At 37.6% G+C, this 25103-nt stretch overlaps 1 protein-coding gene across 1 annotated transcript in view; it reads left to right on the forward strand.

Annotated features, from left to right (window-relative positions):
* The first annotated feature begins 2838 nt into the window (after positions 1 to 2838).
* KIFAP3 (kinesin associated protein 3) overlaps positions 2839 to 25103 on the forward strand; it is a 188372-nt gene continuing 166107 nt past the window's right edge. Inside the window, exon 1 of the mRNA XM_028123046.2 lies at positions 2839 to 3060. Coding sequence (XP_027978847.1) covers positions 3029 to 3060 — 32 coding nt within the window. The 5' untranslated portion in view covers positions 2839 to 3028. The remainder of the gene's footprint in view (positions 3061 to 25103) is intronic.

Here is a 25103-nt window from a genome sequence, read left to right on the forward strand (position 1 = left end):
TAGTACTGGATGTGAGAGCTAACAGCTTGGTTAGATTCAGATTAATTTTTGGCAAAAATACTTACTGATTGACCTTTTGTGCTTTCTATTGCATATACTGTTAGGTATGCCACTACTAATGATGCTATCTGCTTATTTGTTTATCATACTGACAGCCAGATTTCTCCATTGTAAAGTAACATTTTTTCCCTTTGGAATTATCAGGTAATCTATGGGGTGAAACTTTGCCACATTTCAAATCACTTTGTAATAAATCAATGAGGTGTAGATGAATCCATTATTTATTGGGGCTTGCAAAATAGTAGCTGTCTATAATTATTGTTCTCTGTTACTAGCAGGCATTTTATGTACAGAAAAGATTTCCTCTATCAAGAGGAGGTAAATTATAGTTCTTTTCCCTGGATTAGGAATAACCTGGATCAAATGCTTAATTCTTCCCTTTAATTACTGATTTTTGGAGTAAGGATTTAAGGTAGTGGTTGCCTTCAATGAAAGTGAGGGTTTTTCTGTTTTTCTATCCATTGTTGCATAACATCATAGATCCCTGGATTATGTGTTAAATCAACCACAGTGATAATTCCCTTTTTAAAAGGATTTATTTATTTAACTGAGAGAGAGTGTGTGCACACAGTGGGGGAGGGGCAGAGGGAAAGAGAGAATCTCAAGCTGAGCAGATAGTCCAACACAGGGCTTGATCTCATGACCCTGAGGTCACGACCTGACCCAAAATCAAGAGTCAGATGCTTAACCAACTGAGCCACCCAAGTGCCCCAGTAATTATCCCTTTTGATGTAAATTATCACAAAATTGACCAGTGTCATTTGGACCCAATCCCATTGTCATCGAGTGTTTCTTTACTTTCAAGCATAAAATGCCCAGGTTCATTTGTACTTGTCCTGTTACGGACTGACAGCTCCTCTAGTTCAGTCCCAGTTTCAGTTTATCTCCTTATTGTTCTAATATTCAGCTATATCTTCCTTTATATACTTTGGGCATTTCCTCTAGATTTTTGTTGTTTTTCCAAGCTCAGGTATGCATTTTTTTTTTTAGCTCTAACGATTTATTTAGTGCCAACTACGGGCCAGATGCTGTTCTAAGGGTACAGAGGTTAACACAGCAAAATAATCTTTGATCTCAAGAAACTTACTTGGCAAGAATGCTTGTTATATTAGCTATGCATTTTAATGGATATTGTGATCTGGCAATTTTAGATACTGTGAAGGTCTTAAGGTAATCTAGTTATGAGTGATAATTTGTAAAATTTCATATCATTTATTTATTTATTTATTTTTTATTTTTTTAAAGATTTTATTTATTTATGAGAGAGAGAGAGAGAGAGAGAGAGAGAGAGACAGCGAGAGAGGGAACACAAGCAGGAGGAGTGGGGGAGGGAGAAGCAGGCTTTCTGCTGAGCAGGGAGCCTGACATGGGGCTGGATCCCGGAACCCCGGGATCATGACCTGAGACAAAGACAGTCGCTTAACCAACTGAGCCACCCAGGCGCCCCCATATCATTTTTCAGAATGAATATTTGGAAAAAACAGAAAACAGGAAGTTCTGTTAGGAAAGAATTGCAGTATTCTAGGTATGAGGTGGTGAGATGAATAGAAGTGAGAATGGAGAAGAAAAGCTGGATTGCAGGAGTATCTTGAAGGAAGAAATGATAGAACTTTGTAACAGTTTAATAAGAGGGCATGACAGGGAGGAAGATGTTAAATTAGTTCCAAATATTCTTCCCTGAAAGACTGAGAGAATGACTACAACACTGACAGAAATAGTGTAGCTGATGTGAATGGGTAGACAGATAAAAAGAATACCTCTTGGCAGGTATGGACTGTGTCTCTATATTTAACATTCCATGCACTGCACTGCACTTGAAAAAAACAATGAAAACAACTACAGAGACATGGCCCAAGGTGACTGAAAATATAGAACTAAAAGGGAGTGAGTGAGGGACAAGATTACAGGTGAGGGAAGGGAGTAGAGGTGTTTTCTTTGTAATCCTAGAGCCTGGTTTGGTGTTTGGCACAAAGCTGACCCTCATTTAATATTTACTGAATAAATCAACGTAAGGCATTTGCATAGATGTGATAGTTGAGCCCATGAGCACAGAACTGAAAGCAGAGGATATTTACTTGCAAAGGTTCAAAACCAGCTCTTCTTTCCTGTGGCCTGCATTGCCAACAGTTGCCTGCCTCAGAGGAAACAATTCCAAACGTACCTTGAGTTAGGGATAATTAGGGTAGGAGTTGGCATTTCAGGAGCTAGTTTGTATCTATGTGTGAATAGACCTGGGGGGGGGGGCGGGGATGGAGCAGTGCATTCTAGAAGTAGAAATCACAGATTTGCCCTGAATCAAAAGTGATATTAATTGTATTCATTTTAAATGAGGGTCAGACCATCTCCACAAATTAAGAGCTTCTCAGTGCAATCAGTGCAGTTCCTTTTCCACCACGCCTCCAAACACAAATCTCACTTTACAGGTTATCAGACGAGGGCTGAGCTGCTCTACAGCATTCACTAATTAAAAAGTTAATGGATTCCCTTTCTCTTATTTTAAGCTAAGACCTGCTACTCCAATTCGGCTGACTGGGATGACTCTTCCAATTTCCATCCTCAAGGGGGCGGTGATCAAGAAGCCATTTCTTGACCACACATGCGGAAATCTGCCGCAAAAACCTTCACGTTCTGCTCCTGGGTGCGTCAGATTAATCCCAGGGGTCAGCATCTCACACTGAGCCTGCGCATAAGGCACGGCGGAGCGGGCGCATGCGCCTTGCGGCGGGGCTTGCAGAGGCGGCTCTGGGCGGGTCTGGGTCCCTCCAGTGTTTTGGGGCCTAGGTGCTGTGGGAGGAGCCGGCGGCCTCACCGTGGTAACCGCAGCGCCGCCCCGCCGCCGCCCCGCCTTGCAGGCCTCTGGACTGTCATCGCCTTTGGGTGTGGGGATACTTTGGCCACCGTCCGCGGAGATAGCTCCGCCGGCTTTCTCAGATACCCCCATCCTCCCCACGCTGCCGTCGCCGCCGCCATGCAAGGGGAGGACGCCAGATACCTCAAAAGGTGACCACTCCCCAAGGCTCGGTCCTTCCTTCCTTCCCGGGCCCCGAAGATATTCTTAGAGGTCCTTGGATTGGCTTTGAGATGTCACTGGGCAAAGCTAGAAGCCTAGAGGAGGGGTGGAAGACGGGGAGAAGTGACGGAAAGGAAAGGGGAAAGGTGCATTGGGAAAAGAAGACAGGGCCTTCGCGGGGGGGGGGGGGGGACGAGGCTCTCCAGCCTCTTACCTGGCTCAGCGGGACCCTGACAGCATTAAAGATGGTTTCCTTGCTACGTACATCACATTGTTCACGGGAGAAGGGCGAAGGACCGAGTAAACCGCGTCTTCCTCCCTTCCAAGCCCCCACTTGGACTCTCCATTTTTCCTTAGTAGAGTAAATCCCTTGGGAGCCCGGGAATGAAGTCTTCTGGTGCCTCTGCTGTCTGTCTCCTGTTTGGGGTTCGCTGCCATGGGATTTTTGAAACGATGAAGAGAGAAGTGGCTTTTAATTTATGGGAGGCTGGGCTGAGATTCGTTCCTTCCAGCGTATTTCTGCTCTCCTCAACTATTTTCATCCATTTGATTGCCATGTATACAGTATAATTTTTGTAGGAGGTTCATAATTATCAAGAGGTCTGTCCAGGAGCTTGTCGTGGAACGGGCCATAATATATTTAGCTTAAAAATATTTGTAGTACCAATTACTCTTTAAAGAAAATTGTATCTGTTGGGATTATTTGACTCCTGTCAAATACAAGATCATCCCTGATGAAAAGGATACCTGTCACTGGACCAAGAGTTATCAGTGATCCAATAGAAAACAGTCTTAATTAGGACTCTCCATTTTTAGTTAAGTCACTGTTACTGATAGGTTAAAGTACACAGGGAGAGTCACATATATTTTTTTGGACACAGTTTCCTTATTTGAATATGGGGCAAATATTACTTTATGAGAGATATGCCAAAAATACTGAAAATATTTTTAAAAGATAAAACATGCATGTAATGTGGTGGCATTATTTCAAGTCGTAATATACTTTTACTGAATATGTTCATCCTGGCTTGGCACGGCCTTAATCATCACAGAAAGAGCTTCTCACCGTTAATCGATTCTTTTAAAAGGGATTCAAACAACTGTAAGATCAGTCAGCCAACCAACTGCACTGTCTTTGCAGGTCTGAGGCGTTTATTGCCTGCGTTTCTCATTGTATATGAATATATCTGAAACTGTCACCCAGGTTTTATCAGTAAAATTTTTATAGCAATGTGTAGTCATGACTAGTATATAGTATTTGTTTCCTCACTGAATTTTGCTTACATTGATATTTTAAAGTATCTTGATTGAAAATTTTATGACAGGGGACACCTGGGTGGCTCAGTCCGTTAGGCGGCTGCCTTCGACTCGGGTCATGATCCCAGGTCCTGGGATCGAGTCCTGCATCAGGCTCCTTGCTCAGCAGGGAGCCTGCTTCTCCCTCTGCCTGCCATTCCCCCTGCTTGTGCTTTTGCTCACTCTCACCTGCGCTCTCTCCCTCTAGCAAATAAATAAAATCTTTTTTAAAAATATTTTACGACAGAAGAAAATAACAAATTATTTATCTTTCCACTTTAGATTCCAGATTATTCTAGACAAAGAGCCACTATTATACCATCAGCTTATTTTCGTGTAATATAGGTGTGCCAAAAGATAGTTTTTATTAGGATTCTTGTACCTGTATGGACCCTTAGGCATAATTCTCAACCTATTGCTTATTTTTAAAGCCATGTTATCTAGAGTTAAAAATAAAACCAAACAAGTCACTGTGATGTTTGAAGTAAAATAAGGTCAGAATTTGGAAAGGTTCAAACATGCTATCTTCAGTTTTATCTAATTTGACAATATAAATAACAAAAAGTTTGCATTGCTTGTTGCTGGTATATAATCATACAGGCCTGATGGATTATGATGTCTGGCAGAACCTTCCATTTTAATTGTTGGTTCTTAGATAATGATTATGTGTATTCCTTTTGTAATATTTTTACTTTTAGATTTCGTTTTCAACAGGACGGCAACATGTTTTCAATCTAATAGATTCACTCTAATTTGAATTAGCTGATTTCAGTGGTTTCATTGTAGTTATCACTGAGGAATCTCTAATCTGTTTATGTTCAAATGTGTAGTAGATTATAGAATCAAATCCAGTTTCATTTTTTGTTCTACCAGTTTTTGATTCAGTAGCGCTTAATGAATACTTACAAAATACTTAGTATATGCCTACCATTGTTCTGGTCACTGGGGAAATGATTAAATGGACATAGTTCATGTCCTCAATCAGATATATACAAACATAGACAATTATTTGTGATTTTGGGTTTTTTAGCCTCCTCTTAAAACTCTCCAATGGCTTTCCATTGCTTTTAGAGTTAGAGCACCTACCTTTTCAGCTTTCTCTCTCTCTGCTTCCCTCCCACCCCCAATAATTTTCATACCTCAGCCTTACAGAAATAACTTCTTTTAGATCTCTGTGTTTCAGTGTTAGGTTCCAAATGCCCTTCTCATTGTCTGGAACTTGCCCTGTTATGCACCTAGCTAACTCCTCATTTTTCCTATTTTTGCTTAAATGTCACTTTTTCCAAAAAGTCTTTCCTGAGCTGCCATTTTCTCATCCCACAATCCACAATCCAGGTCAGACACACCTGCTAGGTTCTCATGATACCAAATACCTTGTCTTTACCCACTCTTACTAGTATATTGTTATTGTTTGTTTTCCTTCCGGTCTATAAAATCCAAAAGGCTAAGGAGCTATATATCTTACTTCTCATTGTATCCTCAGCACACAGCACAGTGCTTGGAACATAAATACTCACTAAATAGTTATTAAATGAAGTGAAAATAAGGCTACAAAGAAAAATGGGCCAAATCATACAGGAATTAAGAGCCATAGTAAAAAGTTGAGAATTGTTAAAGCAGTGGGGAACCATGGAAGGATTTTAAGAGTAAATGGCATTCATTCATTCATTCATTCATTCAATAGTTATTTGAAATTCTATCATGTAAAAGTCACTCAGCTGAGTGACTAAAAGTATTGGATGAATGATACATACTTTTTCTGCTTTATGGTGCTTATAATGTAGCAAGGAATACAGACTTTAATATACAATCAGAAGTAATTATTGTATTTATGATAAGTGCTATAAATATATGATAAACAAAATCAATACATGGCCTTTGTGTAAAGCTTTTTTTTGTATACTATATAATGTTTTCAACATCCATCTATGTTTTAGCATTCATTAGTACTTCATTCCATTTAATAGCTGAATGATAATTGATTGTGCGGATATAGCACATTTTGATTATCCATTCACCTACTGATGGACATTTAGAGTGTTTCTATCTATTTGCTACTGTGAGTAAAGCTGCTTTGAATGTTCCTGTACTAGTTTTTGTTTCAATACCTTTTTTCATTCTCTGGTATATCCCTAGTTGTTGCAGGGTATTGTACTAATTCTATATTTAACTTATTGAGGAACCACCAAACTGTTTTTCACGGTGACTGCACCATGTTACATTCCCCCCAGCAGTGTATGAGAGCTCCAATTTTTTGAATCACCAACAGTTGTTATTTATTTTTTTAAATTATGGCCATTCAGTTGATGTGAAGTAGTATCTTATTGTGGTTTTGATTTGCATTTCTCTAGTTACTAGTGACATTGAGCAATTTTTCATATACTTCTTGGCCTTTGTCTATCTTCTTCGGAGAAAAGAGTTCTTTATATGTTCTAGATACTACTCTTATCAGAAAAATGGTTTGCAAATATTTTGTCCCATTCTGTGGTTGTTTTTTTCATTCTCTTCATAGTATCCTTCCTTATGCAAAAGTTTTAAATCTTGAAGTCCAATTTAATTTTTTCTTTAGTTGTTTTTGATGCCATTATTTAAGAAACCATTAGCCAAATAGTTAATTTCTGCTTTTGTTTCCCTTGCCTCAGGAGACCTATCTAGAAAGATGTTGCTAAAGCTGACGTCAGAGAAATTATTGGATATCCACACATAAAGGAATGAAATTGGACCTTTACTTCATACCACATAATTAACTCTAAGATTCTTATGGTTTCATGTCTCACATTTAGGTCCTTAATCCACTTTGAGTTTATTTTTGTGTATAGTGTAAGAGAGTGGTCCAGTTTCATTCTTTTGCATGTAGCAAAATAAAAAGCTTTTGCACAGCAAAGGAAACAGTCAACAAAACTAAAAGACAATCTACTGAATCAGAGAACATATTTGCAATCAACATATCTGAAAAAGGGTTAGTATCCAAAATATATAAAGAACTTATACAACTCAATACCAAAAAAACAAATATTCAAATTAAAAAACAGACAGAAGACGTGAACAGACATTCTCTAAAGAAGATATACAGATGGCCAAAAGACACATGAAAAGATGCTCAACATCACTCATTGTCAGGGAAATGCAAATCAAAACTACAATGAGATATCACTTCACACCTGTCAGAATGGCTAAAATCAAAATCATAAGAAGCAAGTGTTGGCCAGGATGTGGAGAAAAAGGAACGAATCTTTATGCATTGTTGTTGAGAATGCAAACTTGTGGTGTCACTATGGAAGACTGTGGAGGTTCCTCAAAAAGTTAAAAATAGAACTACCCTATGATCTAGTAATTGCACTACTAGGTATTGATCAAAAAAATACAGAAACACTAATTCAAAGGGATAGATAACCCTGTGTTTATTGCAGCATTATTTATAATAACCAAATTATGGAAGCAGTTCCAGTGTCCATCAACAGGTGAATGAATAAAGGAGAGGTGGTGTGTACATATATACATACATGATGAAATATCATTCACCCACCAAAAAGAATGAAATCTTGCCATTTGCAACAACATGGATGGATCTGGAGAGAGTCCCTCTCTCTCTCTTCACTTATGCTAAGTGAAGTAAGTCAGTCAGAGAAAGACAAATACCATATGATTTCTGTCATATGTGGAACTTAAAAAACAAACAAATGGAAAAAAGAGAGACAAACTGAGAAACAAACACTTAAATACAGAGAACAAACTGATGGTTACCAGAGGAGAGGTGGGTGAGGGGATGGGTGGAATAGCTGCTGAGGATTAAAGAGTGCACTTGTGATGAGCACCGGGTGATGTATAGAACTGTTGAATCATTATATTGTATACCTGAAACTAATATAACACTGTATGTTAACTATGCAGATATTAAAATTTAAAAATTAATAAAAAGAAACCATCGTCACATCCAAAGCCATGAAGATTTGCCTCTATGTTTTCTAAGAGTTTTATCATTTTAGCTCTAAAATTTTTTTTGATCCATCTTAAGTTAATTATGTGGTATAAAGTAAGGGTCCAATTTCATTCTTTTGCATGTGGATATCTGGTTGTCCTGGCAACATCTGTTAAAGGGATCAATCTTTCCCCAGTGAAAGATCTTGCTACCTTTGTTGAAAATAAATTGATGGTAGATGTAAGGGCTTACTTCTGGACTCAGTTCTATTCCTTTGATCTATATGTCTATTTTTATGCTAGTACTTCACTGTTTTGATTTCTGTAACTTTAGTATATTTTGAAATTGGAAAGTGTGTCTTCCAATTTTCTTTTTCAAGATTGTTTTGGCTACTGAGGGTCCCTTGTGTTTCCATATGAATTTTCAGATCCCTTTTCCATTTCTGTAAAAGAGGCCTTTGGGATTTTGATAGGGATTGTATTGAATCTGTAGATCACTCTGGGGAATATTGCCACCTTAACACTATTAAGTCATCCAATCTATGAACAAGGGGTGTCTGCCCATTTATTTAATTCTTATCAGTTTCTTCAACAACATTTTGTAGTTTTCACTGTATAAGTGCTGCACCTCTCTGCTTAAATTTATTAGTATTTTTAGTCTTTTTTAAAAAAGATTTATTTATTTGAGAGAGAGAGAGAGCACGCACGCACACAAGTGGGAGGGTCAGAGGGAGAAGGAGAGAGAATCTCACTGGATGTGGGGCTCCATCTCCAGACCATGAGATCACAACCTGAGCCAAAACCAAGAGTTGAACGCTTAACCAACTGTGCCACTCAGGCGCCCCTTAGTATTTTTTTCTTTTTGATTGTAAGTGGAATTGTTTTCTTAACTTTCTTTTTGGAATTTTCATTACTAGTATATAGAAATACAACTGATTTTCTGTGTGCTGATAGTGTATTCTGTAACTGCTGAATTTATTAGCTTTAACAGTTCTCAACATATGAGATCATATCATCTGCAGATAGAGATAGTATTCTCCTTTTCCAATATGGATGCTATTATTTTTTTTCCATACCTCAGTGCTCTGGCTTGAACTTCCAGTACTATGTTGAATAGAAGTGGGTAAAAGTGGGCATACTTGTCTTATTCCTATTCTTAAGAGAAAGCTTTTATCTTTTACCATTGAGTATAATATTAGCTGTAGGTTTTTCATATATGCCTTTTATCATATTGACTTTGTCGTTTTAATTTCCTTGTATTCCTAATTTATTAAATGTTTTTATTTGAAAGCGTGTTAGGTTTTGTCAAATCCTTTTTCTGCATCAATTGGAATAATCATGCACTTTTTTTCTGTGTTAATGTGGTGTGTTACATTGATTGATTATCATTATGTATAATTTCCTTGCATTCCTAGCATAGAACCTACTTGGTCATTGCTTGTAATCCTTTTAATATACTGCTGGGTACTGTTTGCTAGTATTTTGAGGACTTTTGCATCTATATTCATAAAAGATAGAACTATCCCTTTATAAAGGGTATTTATAAAAGAGTCTATTTTTGTAGGTTTTTGTCTCACTTTGGTATCAGAGTAATGTTGACCTCATGGAATGAGTTAGGAAGTATTCCTTCCTTATCTAGTTTTTGGAGGAGTTTGAGAAGGATTGATGTTAATTTTTCTTTGCATATTTGGTAGAACTTACCAATGAAGCCATCTGATCCTGGACTTTTCTTTTTTGGGAAGTTTTTAACCACTTATTCAATCTCATTACTTATGTAGATCTAGTCAGAATTTCTGTTTCTTTTGAAATTATGAGTTAATCATGTAGTTTGTGTATTTCTGGGAATTTGTCCATTTCTTCTAGGTTATCTAGCTGTTGGCTTCCAATTGTTTATAGTATTCTTTTTAACTGTGTAGGTCAGTAGTAGTGTCCCACTTAAATTTCCAATTCTAGTAATTTGAGTCCTCTCTTTTTTCTTAATTTAACTAGAGGTTTGCCAATTTTGGGGTTTTCAAGCAACTTTGGATTTTATTTTTTCTTTTGTTTATCTATTTTTTTTTTAAGATTTATTTATTTTAGAAGGAGAGGGAGACAGCCCAAGGGGAGGAGCAATGGGAGAGGATGAGAGGGAATCTTAGGCAGGCTCCTGACATGGGGCTTCATCTCATGACCCTGAAATTAGGACCTGAGCCAGAACCAAGAGTTGGATGCTTAACTGACTGAGCCATTCAGGCACCCCTCTATTCTCTATTTCTTTTATCTTTATTATTTCCTACCTTCTACAAGCTTGGGATTTAGTTAATTCTTTTTCTGGTTCCTGAAGGTGTAAAATCAGGTAATTGATTTGAAATGTTTATTGAACTATAATTGACATATTAGTTTCAGGTGCATATCTAATGATTTGTATGTAGTCATATATATTGTGAAATGATCGCAGTAAGTCTAGTTAACATCCATTACCGTAATGTTTTTTCTTGTGATGAAAACTTTTAAGATTTAGTCTCTTAGCAATTTCCAAGCATACAGTACAACGTTATTAACTATAGTCACAATGTTGTACATTATATCCCCAGGACTTACTTATTTTATAGCTGGAAATTTGTACCTTTTGACTACCGTCACCTGTTTTTCCCACCTGCCACTCCCTTCCTTTGGCAACTACCAATCTATTCTGTGTTATCTGTGAGTTTGAGTTTGTTGTGTTCTTAGATTCCACATAAAAGTGAGATCATACAGAATTTCTCTCTCTCCGACTTACTTCACATAGCATAATGCCCTCAAGGTCCATCCATGTTGTCACAAATGGCAATATTTTGCACATATACACACATACATACACCTCATTTTCTTTATCCACTTATCCATCGATGGACACTTAGGTTGCCTCTATGTATTGGCTATTGTAAATAATGCTGCAGTGAACATGGGGGTGTGTATATCTTTTTGACTTAGTGTTGTTTCCTTCGGATAAATACTCAGAAGTGGATTTGCTGGATCATATGGTAGTTCTATGTTTAATTTCTTGAGAAGACTCTATATGGTTTTCCACAGTGGCTGCATTGATTTAAATCCCCACCAGCAGTGTACAAGGGTTCCTTTTTCTCCACATCCTTACCAACACTTGCTGTTTCTTGTCTTTTTGATAATAGCCATTCTAACAGGTCTGAGGTGATATCTCATGTGGTTTAGATTTGCATTTCACCGATGACTAGAGATTTTGAGCATCTAGAAATTTTGAGCATTTTTTCATGTACCTTTTGGCCATCTGTATGTCTTCTTTGGAAAAATGCCTTTTCAGATCCTCTACTGATTTTTTAATCAGATTGGATATTTGATTTTTTTTTTTTTTTTTTGCTGTTGAACTCTATGAGGTCTTTATATACTTTGGCTATTAACCCATTATCAGATATATTATTGGCAAATATATCCCCACATTTAACATGTCACCTTTTCATTTTGTTTCATTTTGTTTCTTTTAGTGGGATTTTTAGTTTGATTTAGGCTCACTTATTTATTTATTATTTTGTTGCCTTTGCTTTTGGTATCAAATAAAAAAAAATTGCCAAGACCTATGGCAAGAAGCTTACTGCCTATATTTTCTTCTAGGAGTTTTATGGTTTTAGACCTTAGGTTCAACTCTTTAATCCATTTTGAATTAATTTTTGTATATGGTGTAAGATAATGGTCCAGTTTCATTCTTTTGCATATAGCTGTCCAATTTTCCAAACACCATTTATTGAAGAAACTATCTTTTCTCTGTTGTATATTCTTGGTTCCTTTGCTGTAAATTAATTGGCCATGTATGTGTGGGTTTATTTCTGGGCTCTGTATTCTGTTGATATGCAAATGTCTGTTTTTATGCAAATACCAGACTGTTTTGATTACTGTAACTTTGTAGTATAGTTTGAAACCAGAAAATGTGGGGCACCTGGGTGACTCAGTCTGTTAAGCATCTGCCTTAGGCTCAGGTCATAATCCTGGGACCCTGAGATCAAGCCCCACATCAGGCTGTCTGCTCAGTGGGGAGTCTGCTTCTTCCTCTGCCTCTGTCACTCCCCCTACTTGTATTCTCTCTCTCTGTGTGTGTCAAATAAATAGATAAAATCTTAAAAAAAAAAGAAACAGGAAATGTGATGCCTCTAGCTTTGTTGTTCTTTCTCAGAATTGCTTTGGTTATTCAGGGTCTTTTGTGGTTCCACACATTTTAGGATTATTTGTTCAATTTCTGTGAAAAATGCCATTGGGATTTTGATCAGGATTGTGTTGAATTTGTAGATTTCTTTGGGTGATTTCTAGATTACTGACATTTTATCAGTATTCTTCCAGTCCATAAGCACAGAGTGTCTTTTCATTATTTGTATTGTGTTCAGTTTCTTTCATCAGTATTTTACAGTTTTCAGTGTATAGGTCTTTTACCTTCTTGGTTAAACTTATTTCTAGATATGTTATTCTTTTTGATGTAATAGTAAATGGGGTTATTTTCTTAATTGCTCTTAAGAGGGTCATCATTAATGTATGGAAATGCAACTGAAATTTAATATTGGTTTTTGTAACCTGCAACTTTCTTGAATTTATTAGTTTTGTTTGTTTTGTTGACAGATTTTAAAGTCATTGTATATTTTTTTAAATTTTAGAAGTACACATTAACTTCCCCTTAGCACCTATAAAACAAAAATTACAGCACTAACACAGCCTTAACAAATAACAGCTTTTAACAATGTATTTTATTTTCCTTTTTAAGGTTAAGTTCATTTAAATTGTAAAATGCAACCCCAGGCTGATATAAAGAAGACTGGTAACCTGGCTGGAGGAAATTTTATGCCAAAGAGTAGATCTTTTAGCCAGAAAGAGGAGATACAGAGGTAATGAAGCGATTTTTAAAAGGAAGTGATAGGAAAGGAAGGAGCAAAGAAATGTAGCAACATGTCTGGAACTAGAATTACTGCTGTGGGCTGCAAAACCTCAATTAAACCAAATATCTAATAGTTTTTTGTGGAGTCTTTAGAATTTTCTCTATAATAATATGTCATCTGCAAATAGTGACAGTTTTACTTCTTGCTTTCTGATTTGGATGCTGTTACTTCTTTTTCTTGACAAATTACTCTGGCTTGGCTTCTAGCACTATGTTGAATAGAAGTGGTGAGAGTGGGCATCCCTGCCTTGTTCCTGATCTTTGAGGAAAAGTTTTTAGCTTTTCACTGTTGAGTATGATATTAACTGTGTGTTTATCGTATACAGCCTTTATTATGTTGTGGTACATTCCCTGTATATTCATTTTGGTGACAGTTTTTATTGTAAATGGATGCTGAATGTTGTCAAATGCTTTCTGCATTTATTGAAGATAATCATATGACTTTTACACTTCACTCTGTTAATGTAGTATATCATATTGATTGATTTGCATTTATTGAACCATCCTTACATCCCTCAAATAAATCCCACTTGATCATGATGTATGATGCTTTTAGTGTAAACTTGAATTTTGTTTGCTAGTATTTTGTTGAAGATTTTTGCATTTATGTTCCTTAGAGGTATTAGCCTATAATTTTCTTGTGGTGTCTTTGTCTGGTTTTGGTGTCAAGGTAATGCTGGCATCATAAAATGAGTTTGTAAGTATTCCCTCCTGTTCTGTTTTTTGGAAGAGTTTGAGAATGATTGGTAGTAATTCTTTGAATGTTTGGTAGCATTAACCAGTGAAGCTGTTTGGTCTGCACTTTTGTTTGTTGGGACATTTTTGATTACTGATTCAATCACTTACTAGTAATTGGTCTGTTCAGAGTTTCTGTTTCTTTATGATTCAGTCTTGGTAGGTTGAATGTTTTTTAGGATTTTGCCCACTTCTTCTATGTTGTTAAATTTTGTAACGTGTCTTTTAAAACCAGTGTTTCCCTACTGATTTTCTGTCCGGATGATCTATCCATTTATGAAAGTGGGGTATTAAAGTCCCTTACTACTATTGTATTGCTGTTTATTTCTCCCTTTAGGTCTGCTAATATTTTCTCTATATATTTAGATGATCCTGTGTTGGGTGCATAAATATTTACAGATTTTATATCCTCTTGTTGGATTGACCCCATTATTATTATGTAATAACCTTCTTTTTCTCTTATTATAATCTTTTTTAAAAGATTTTTTTTTTTATTTGAGAGAGAGAGTGAGAGAGAGAGCAAGCACTAGTGGGGGGGCAGAGGGAAAGGGAGAAGCAGACTCCCTGCTGAGCAGGGAGACTGATGTGGGGCTCGATCCCAGGACCCTGAGATCATGACCTGAGCTGAAGGCAGACACTTAACCCACTGAGCCACCCGGGCGCCCCTTCATTCTTTTTTTCTTTTTGCTTCTCTGATTGGGTGAGTTCCACTGCTCTGTCTTTGAATTCACTGATCCTTTCTTCTGCTTCACCTAGTCTGCTGTTGAACCCCCCTCTATTGTTTTTTTCAGTTCAGTTATTTTTATTCTTCAGCTCTGTGACTTCTATTTGGTACTTTCTTATATTTACTGTCTCTGTTGAAATTCTCACTTTTTTCATCCATTCTTCTGAGCTCAGTAAACATCATGATGACCAATACTTTGAATTCTTTATCAGCTAGAGCGAGCATTTATCTCCATTTTATAAGGTCTTATTTTATGGTCTTGTTCCTTTGGAACATATTCCTCTGTTTCTTCATTTTTCTTTGAATCTCTGTGCCTCGTGTAGGAGATGAATCTTGTCATTTAACCCTGTCCTAAATCCTGATTGTCTCTCAAATCTTTGTGATTATACAAGCAGTTGATTAGAAATAATCAACTGTGATTATTTCTAGTGACTCTCAGTAGTTTAGGGTATGCCAAGACCTGTCAATGTCCTAAAGGGGAGGATTCAGTCAGCATGTAGATTCAGGCTGATTGAAAGCCGGTCAGGCAACACCTTTTAAAGTATGCCAATACACCTCTTTCAGGGGAAAGACTGGGAGATGGGTGTTTCTACTCCCTCTGTGCTGATACCTAGAGCAATAAGCCAGTTAAGAACTGATTCTTTGCTGACATCCCTTTGAACTCATGAACACAAGCCCTGCTGGCCACCAGAACCAGGCAACCACGGGGCATCCCCTGGGTGGTAGCCACAAAAACCAGAGCACCAGACAAATATACAAGCTTCTCTCCAGGAGATACCGGCACTCTGGAGCATAGCAGAAGGAGAATGTGAAGATAGCAGCTGCCCTCCCAGATCCCTGATGAGGATTGCAACCAGCCTTCAGCTGTTTGTTTATTTAGAAGCCTGTCCTTCAGGCCACAGCTCTGAAGATAAGCTAATAGACCTCTTTCACAGATAGGTTGGGTACCTCAGTCTTCTGCCTCTCTGCTGTGCCCTGGGGCTGGTAGTGAGTTAAGAACTCTTTCTCCATTTGTTACAGTGCTGTGGGACCTGAATGTGTAAGCCTGGATGACCATCAGAGCCAAGTGATCTAGAGGTGACCCCCTAGGTGGCATCTGCAGAAATCAGGGCACCAATCAATGGTACATGTTCTTTTCTGAGAGATACTGGTTAGCTGGAGCAAAGCAGAGGGAGAATGCAAAGATGGTACCCACTGGCCTCTGTCTTTGGAAAGTATTTCATTAGGCCCATACATGTATATTAAATTAGATGCCTGCTCCACAGGTTGACTTTTTAAGATAAGCAAATAAGTCTGTTTCACAGAAATTCTGGGCACTTGTCATCTGCCTCTGCACTGGGCTTTGGGGTGAGTCCTTACACATCAGCCCTTTAAGAACTGTTTCTCTGTTCACTATAGCCTTATGGGTCTCATGGACACAAACCCTGTTGGCTTACAATGCTAGATATATTAGGGCTCATCTCCCAGGTGCAGGTATTAAAATTTGAGGTGTTAGGTGTGGGGTTCAAACCCTTTGCTCCTCAGGCTGAAGCTCAGATTTGTGAGTTCCCTCCTGATTGTGGGTCACTGTGGCAGGGATGGGATTTGTGGTGAGATTGTATCTCAGCTTCTCCTTCCCATTTCAGTGTGGATTTTTTTTTCATTCACTTAATGTGTAGGAGTCACACAGCTAATTTTTAGGGTTTTTTCCCAGAGGAAAGTTTTTTCTATGTAGCTACAGATTTGATGTGTCTGTGGGAGGATTTTGAGTTCAGAATCCTCCTATGCTACCATCTTGAATGGAAACTTGTAATAAATCCTTTTGACAGCAATACTTTTTTTAAAAGTACCTGTTTAATGAAAGATTAATGAATTTTTGTTTTTCTAGAAAATTGATCAATGTATAATGTAATGTGAGCATTTTTTCTTTTAAGGATCATAATGATATCAACTGCATAAAGTCTGGAAACATCAGGGTATACTTCAGAAATTATTAATTAAGAACATTGTACCCCAGGATGACAATTACCACATGGAGTTATAGAAAGTGTATTTTATGTCACTCTGTGAAGCATAGACTTCACATTGACATAAAAAATGATTTTTCTAAATTAATTTAGCATATTTTAGGTTCTAGTTTTTTATGCATATAAAAAAATAAAGCAGAGCTGTTACTGAGAAGGCTCCATTAGTTGAAAAAATTTAGTTAAAAGACAGCCATTTTGATATGTCATAAGATGCTCCAAATAGATAATCAGTTAATTCTAATAATCAGTTATATTTTTTTTAAATCTAATACATGGGTTCCAGGTAAAGCATTTGGAAGCTCATTCTCTTGATATTTAAACATCTGACGTCATTATGAATTCCATGTTAAATACAGTTTGAAAGTTCAGCATTTAAGGTAAAATTATTCATTTTGTGGTGATAATTCAAATATATATTTGGTGAGGCACATTGTTGTGGTAAAATCTTCACACTAAATCAACCATCAACAGCAGATATGTACTTGTTATAGGTGCGTTCAGACATAATTCATAACAGTATCCAAATAAGCAGGACTATTTTACCAACTAAAATAGAATTTGAAGCCTTGGTTGTCAATGTTGAAATATTTGTATCATACATAGAGTAACTGAGTTACAAAATGTTTTGAGCCTTTATAGAAGTACTTTGTAAATCAGCAAAGTGTGGTTTTGAATGTTTTGTAAATGAATCCTGTAAATTTTTTCAATATCAGTTAGAAATAATCAAGGTGTTCAACAAATGGAGAATCTGGAATGTATGAATTTCTAAAGGTAAAGCATTGTCTTATAAAGTGACTATATAGTAAATTTTAAATATATGTTACTATATAATATAATATGACCTTAGTTGTACTATATGTATTTTATATATTCAGTCACAGTGCCAGGGAGAATGGGAGGGGTTTATCCATCTATAATTTCCATCAGCCCCCACGTTGATATAAACAATAACTTGTGTTACTCTCATGGAAAGTGCTATTCAATGTAGTTTCAGCCCTACCAGGTTGCTACCCTTATGCCTTTCCTATAAAGAAATTCTAGAGCTGCCACTCTTATTTATATGTGGATAGAAAAATATCTGAATGTATATGTGCTAAATTTATAACAGCTGGTTTCTTCTAGGTTTTTGAGTTTCTTTCTTTCTTTGTAATTTCTGTGTAATACTTTTCCTATAAAAACATAATCTGCTTTAGTGATAAAGAAAATTTAAAAAATTTGACGAACTTACTACTGTCTCAAAACACACGGGCACATAAAAGCAAACAAAAACTGGAAAGGAGTGGTGAGATTCTTTGATCTATTTGATTTCTTTGGGAAAGGCAAGATATCAGACCAGAAGACAACAATTATGCTTTTATCTCACTTCTTAATGTGCGGAAGACCTACTGTGAAAGTGGTGGTTGGAGATTCCTCTTAGGATCTGCACTTACATTTTATCCTTCTGGTTCTCTTCATTGAATTGGATACAGCGGTTACCCCCTTCTGTATAGGAAATTCAAGAGTGGGATTGCTCTCCATCTCATCAGGAAGCAAATAACTAGTTTACTTTACAATTAAGATAGTTTGTGTTGTGCTTCCTATATAGTACTTCTTTTTTTTTTTTTAAGCTCTTCTTAGTTCTTTTGAGTCCCACGATTTCTTTAGTTTTTGATTGCTACCCTCAACTTATATACATTTATCTTACCTTTTGGACTCTGTAACATCATGTTTAGTATATTTGTGTTTATCTTATTTCCTAATTATTTTTACTGGCCTGCCTCGTTTCTAGTTGCTTTCATTCCTTACAAGCTCTGTTCTGTACATCTTACTGTCAGTTTAGTTGCTGACCTACCTACACTCTAGCATTGTTGTATTTGATTTCCCGCCCTGTCTCTGTATTTGACTCTTAGTCATGACCTATACAAATTCCATGTTCTTGCATTTTTTGTTTTCATAAAGAATTCTGATGAAAAGATCATTTTAATTATTACATTGAAATATGAATAATAAGCCATTTATTTCTTTTTTTTGTCACTTTAGTGAGGCGACTAGGATTTTTTTTTACTTTGTGATGTTATGATAACCACCATACATCATTAGTTTTTCACATAGTGTTCCATGATTCATTGTTTGCATATAACACCCAGTACTCCATTCAATACATGCCCTCTTTAATACCCATCACCAGGCTAACCCATCCCCTGACCTCCCTCCCCTCTAGAACCCTCAGTTTATTTCTTGGAGTCCATAGTCTCTCATGGCTCGTCTCCCCCACCGATATCCCCCCGTTCCTTTCTCCCTTCCTACTATCTTTTTCTTTTTTTCTTTTTTTACCATATAATGTATTATTTGTTTCAGAGCTACAGGTCTGTGATTCAACAGTCTTACACAATTCACAGCACTCACCATAGCACATATCCTCCCCAATGTCTATCACCCAGCCACCCCATCCCTCCCAACCCCCACCACTCCTGCAACCCTCAAGTTTGTTTTCTGAGATAAGGAATTCCTCATATCCGTGATCATGTGAAACATGTCTTTCATTGATTGACTTATTTAACCCAGCATAATACCCTCCAGTTCCATCCACGTTGTTGCAAATGGCAAGATTTCATTCCTTTTGATGGCTGCGTAATATTCCATTGTACATATATACCAAATCTTCTTTATCCATTCATCTGTCAATGGACATCTTGGCTCTTTCCATATTTTGGCTATTGTGAACATTGCTACTATAAACATTGGGGTGCATATACCCCTTTGGATCCCTACATTTGTAGCTTTGGGGTAAATACCCAGTAGTGCAATTGCTGGGTCATCTGGGAGCTCTATTTTCAATTTTTTGAGGAACCTCCATACTGTTTTCCAGAGTGGCTGCACCAGCTTGCGTTCCCACCAACAGTGTAGGAGGGTTCCCCACTTTCCGCATCCGTGCCAACATCTGTCGTTTCCTGACTTGTTAATTAGGCCATTCTGACTGGTGTGAGGTGATACCTCATTGTGGTTTTGATTTGGATTTCCCTGATGCAGAGCGATGTTGAGCACTTTTTCATGTGTCTGTTGGCCATTTGGATGTCTTCTTTGGAAAAATGTCTCTTCCTGTCTTCTGCCCATTTCTTGATTGGATCATTTGTTCTTTGGGTGTTGAGTTTCATAAGTTCTTTATAGATTTTGGAAACTAGCCCTTTATCTGATATGTCATTTGCAAATATCTTCTCCCATTCTGTAGGTTGTCTTTTGGTTTTGTGGACTGTTTCTTTTGCTGTGCAAAAGCTTCTTATGTTGATGAAGTCCCAATAGTTCATTTTTAGTTCATTTTTCCCCTTGCTTCCCTTGCCTTTGGCGATATTTCTAGGAAGAAGTTGCTGCGGCTGAGGTCGAAGAGGTTGCTGCCTGTGTTCTCCTTTAGGATTTTGATGGACTCCTGTTTCACATTTAGGTCTTTCAACCATTTGGAGTCTATTTTTGTGTGTAGTGTAAGGAAATGGTCCAGTTTCATTCTTCTGCATGTGGCTGTCCAATTTTCCCAACACCATTTGTTGAAGAGACTGTCTTTTTTCCATTGGACATTCTCTCCTGCTTTGTTGAAGATTAGTTGACCATAGAGTTGAGGGTCCACTCTGGGCTTTCTAATCTGTTCCATTGATCTATGTGTCGGTTTTTGTGCCAGGACCATACTGTCTCGACGATTACAGCTTTGTCTTGAAGTCCGGAATTGTGATGCCACCAGCTTTGCTTTTCTTTTTCAACATTCCTCTGGCTATTCAGAGTCTTTTCTGGTTCCACATTTCTTCACAAAATGTGTTCTTCCAATCCATGAGCGTGGAACGTTTTTCCATTTCTTTGTGTCTTCCTCAATTTCTTTCATGAGTATTTTATAGTTTTCTGAGTACAGATTCTTTGCCTCTTTGATTAAATTTAATCCTAGGTATATTATGCTTTTGGGTGCAATTGTGAATGGGTTCGACTCCTTAATTTCTCTTTCTTCTGTCTTGTTGGTATAGAAATGCCACTAATTTCTGTGCATTGATTTTCTATCCTGCCACTTCACTGAATTCCTGTATGAGTTCCAGCACTTTCGGGGTGGAGTCTTTTGGGTTTTCCACATAAGTATCATATCATCTGCAAAGAGTGAGAGTTTGACTTATTTGCCGATTCAGATGCCTTTTATTTCTTTTTGTTGTCTGACTGCATGGCTAGGCCTTCTAATACTATGTTGAATAGCAGTGGTGATAGTGGACATCCCTGCCGTGTTCCTGACCTTAGGGGGAAAACTCTCAGTTTTTCCCCATTGAGAATGATATTCGCTGTGGGATTTTCATAGATGGCTTTTATGATCTTGAGGTATGTACTCTCTATCCCTATACTCTGAAGAGTTTTGATCAAGAAAGAATGCTGTACTTTGTCAAATGCTTTTTCTGCATCTATTGAGAGGATCATATGGTTCTTGTTCTTTCCTTTATTAATGTATTGTATCACATGGATTGCTTTGCAGATGTGGAACCAACCTTGCAGCCCAGGGATAAATCCCACTTGGTCGTGGTGAATAATCCTTTTAATGTACTGTTGGATCCTATTGGCTAGTATTTTGGTGAGAATTTTTGCACCCATGTTCATCAAGGATATTGGTCTGTACTCCTTTTGGATGGGGTCTTTGTCTGGTTTGGGGATCAAGGTAATGGTGGCCTCATAAAACGAGTTTGGAAGTTTTCCTTCCATTTCTATTTTTTGGAACAGTTTCAGGACAATAGGTATTAATTCTTCTTGAAATGTTTGGTAGAATTCTCCTGAGAAGCCATCTGGCCCTGGGCTCTTGTTTGTTGGGAGGTTTTTGATGACTGCTTCAATTTCCTTAGTGGTTATAGGTCTGTTCAGGTTTCCTATTTCTTCCTGGTTCAGTTTTGGTAGTTGATATATCTCTAGGAATGCATCCATTTCTTCCAGATTATCTAATTTGCTGGCATAGAGTTCCTAATAATACGTTCTTATAGTTGTTTGTATTTCATTGGTGTTGATTGTGATCTCTCCTCTTTCATTCACGATTTTGTTGATTTGGGTCATTTCTCTTGTCTTTTTGATAAGTCTGGCCAGGGGTTTGTCAATCTTGTTAATTCTTTCAAAGAACCAGCTCTTAGTTTCGTTGATCTGTTCTACTGTTCTTTTGGTTTCTATTTCATGGATTTCTGCTTGATCTTTATTATATCTCTTCTCCTGCTGGGTTTAGGCTTTATTTCTTGTTCTTTCTCCAGCTCCTCTAGGTGTAAGGTTAAGTTGTGTATTTGAGATCTTTCTTGTTTCTTGAGAAAGACTTGCATTGCTATATACGTTCCTCTTAGGACTGCCTTTGCTGCATCCCAAAGATTTTGAACAGTTGTGTTTTCATTTTAATTGGTTTCCGTGGATTTTTTAAAATCTCCTTTAATTTCCTGGTTGACACATTCATTCTTTAGTAGGATGCTCTTTAACCTCCATGTATCTGAGTTCTGACTTTCCTCTTGTGATTGAGTTCTAGTTTCAAAGCACCTTGGTCTGAAAATATGCAGGGACTGATCCCAATCTTTTGGTACCAGTTGAGACCTGATTTGCGACCTAGGACGTGATCTATTCTGGAGAATGTTTCATGGACACTAGAGAAGAATGTGTATTCTGTTGCTTTGGGATGGAATGTTATGAATATATCTGTGAAGTGCATTTGGTCCAGTGTGTCATTTAAAGTCTTTATTTCCTTGTTGATCTTTTGCTTAGATGATCTGTCCATTTCAGTGAGGGGGGTGTTAACGTCCCCCACTATTATTGTATTGTTGTTGATGTGTTTCTTTGCTTTTGTTATTAATTGCCTTATGTAATTAGCTGCTCCCATCTTCGGGGCATAGATATTTACAATTGTTAGATCTTCTTGTTGGAGAGACCCTTTAAGTTTTAAACCAAAACACAGTCTTTGGTTTAAAATCTAATTTGTCTGATATAAGGATTGCCACCCCGGCTTTCTTTTGGTGTCCATTAGCATGGTAAATGGTTTTCCACCCCCTCACTTTCAATCTGGGAGTGTCTTTGGGTCTAAAATGAGTCTCTTGCAGACAGCATATCGATGGGTCTTGTGTTTTTTAATCCAATCTGATAGCCTGTGTCTTTTGATTGGGGCATTTAGCCCATTTACATTCGGGGCAACTATTGAAAGATATGAATTTAGTGCCATTGTATTGCCTGTAAGGTGACTGTTACTGTCTATTGTCTGTGTTCCTTTCTGGTCTCTGTTGCTTTTAGGCTCTCTCTTTTCTTAAAGGACCCCTTTCAATATTTCTTGTAGGGCTGGTTTCGTGTTTGCAAATTCCTTTAGTTTTTGTTTGTCCTGGAATCTTTTCATCTCTCCTTCTATTGTCCTTGACAGCCTAGCTGGTTATAGTATTCAAGTCTGCATATTTTTCTCATTTAGTGCTCTGAGTATATCATGCCAGTCCTTACTGGCCTGCCAGGTCTCTGTGGATAGGTCTGTTGTCTATCTAATGTTTCCAGCATTGTAAGATACAGATCTCTTTTCCTGAGCTGCTTTCAGTATTTTCTCTTTGTCTCTGAGACTCGTAAATTTTACTATTAGATGTTGACCTATTTTTATTGATTTTGAGGGGGTTCTCTGTGTCTCCTGGATTTTGATGCCTGTTTCCTTCCCCACATTAGTGAAGTTCTCTGCTATAATTTGCTCCAATATGCCTCTGCCCCTCTCTCTCTTTCTTCTTCTTCTGGGATCCCAATTATTCTAATATTGTTTCATCTATGGTATCACTTATCTCTCAAATTCTGCCCTTGTGATCCAGTAGTTGTTTATCTCTTTTACTTAGCTTCTTGATTTTCCATCATTTGGTCTTCTATATCACTAATTCTCTCTTCTGCCTCATTTATCCTAGCAGTTAGAGCCTCCATTTTTTATTGCACCTCATTAATAGCCTCTTTGATTTCGATTTCATTAGATTTTAGTTCTTTTATTTCTCCAGAAATTGTTTCTCTAGTATGTTCCATGCTTTCTTCAAGCCCAGGGAGTATCTTTAAAATCATCTCTCTGAACTCTAGTTCTGACTTCTTACTAATGTACATATTGATTAGGTCCCTGGCATTTGGTACTGCCTCTTGTTCTTTTTTTTGAGGTGATTTTTTTCCATCTTGTCATTTTGTCCAGACGAGAATAGATGAATGAGAGAACAAAATGCTAACAGGCTAAAGACAACCCCTGAAAAATATACACTAAACAAATCAGAAGAGACCTGAAACCAGGGGAAAAGAAATGGAAAGAAAGATAAAAGAAAAAGATTAAAAAAAACAAACAAACAGAATATGATCAGATATGATCAGGCTGGTGCATCGATCAGTGCCACACACTAGATTTTGGGTGTATCTTGGTTTGTTAGAAGAAAGTGCCTCCCAAAATTTTTAGAGAAAAACTTATATATGTACAAAAATAAGGGTAATTATGATGAAGGGATGGATTATGACTATAAAGATGAAAATTATAAAATATTTTATAAAAGGAATTGATAAGAAGTTGGTTGAAAAAAGAAAGAAGAGGAATTTTTTAAAAAGGGAGAGAATGTGATCAGGCTGGAGACTAGAACAAAGCCATACACTAGAGATTTAGGGTATATTTTGGTCTGTTATAGGAAACTGTATCCCCAAATTGTAAAGAGAGAACAACATATATATATACCAAAAACAAGGTTAACTACTATGAAGGGATAGAATATGACGCTAAAAATGAAAAATAAAATAGATTTTTATAAAAGGGATTGATACGATTGGTTGAAAAAGGGAAAAGTATTCAAAAAAGAAGGAAAAGAAAATTTAAAAAATTAACTTGGAAAGAATAATCAGGGGGAAAAGCCATGAATTGTCTGTGCTGTATTCCCCTAGTGGTGGAGTTCTGTCGTTCTCATTGATTGGTAAACTTGGTCTTGGCTGGCTGTTCTTGCTGATCTTCTGGGGGAGGGGTCTGTTGCTGTGGTTTTCAAATGTATTTGCTGGAGACAGAATTGCCCTGCCCTTGCTGGGTTCCGGGCTAAGTAATCTGCTCGGGTTTGCTCTTGGGAGCTTTTGTTCCCTGCAAGCTTTCCGTACAGTTTTGGAGGACAAGAGTGAAAATGGCACCCTCCCAATCTCTGGCCAGAGGAGCTGAGAACTCGGGGCCCCACTCCTCAGTGAGCCCCCAGAGAAAAGCAGTCAATCACTCCTCTCTCCCTGGTCTCCGGCCGCACTCCATGCTCACCTGGCCTGTGACTGAGCGTTTCTATCTCTTTCACATGACCCCGTTTGTAGGCTCCAAACCCAGCAGATCCCAGCAGTGCACTCCCGCGCAGCTCCTCCCGGGGGAGGATGGAGAGTCTCCCCGGATCTGCCACTTGTGGGGTCCCCGCTGGAAGAGCAGTGGTTGGACTGTGTCACGGATCATGGTTTATGGCAACCCTGAGCCTGAGAGCC

The sequence above is a fragment of the Eumetopias jubatus genome, unplaced genomic scaffold (assembly GCF_037043125.1).
Source record: "Eumetopias jubatus isolate StellerSeaLion01/CBP00866 unplaced genomic scaffold, mEumJub1_p1.0 scaffold_12, whole genome shotgun sequence".
In the NCBI taxonomy this organism is placed as follows: Eukaryota; Metazoa; Chordata; class Mammalia; order Carnivora; family Otariidae; genus Eumetopias; species Eumetopias jubatus.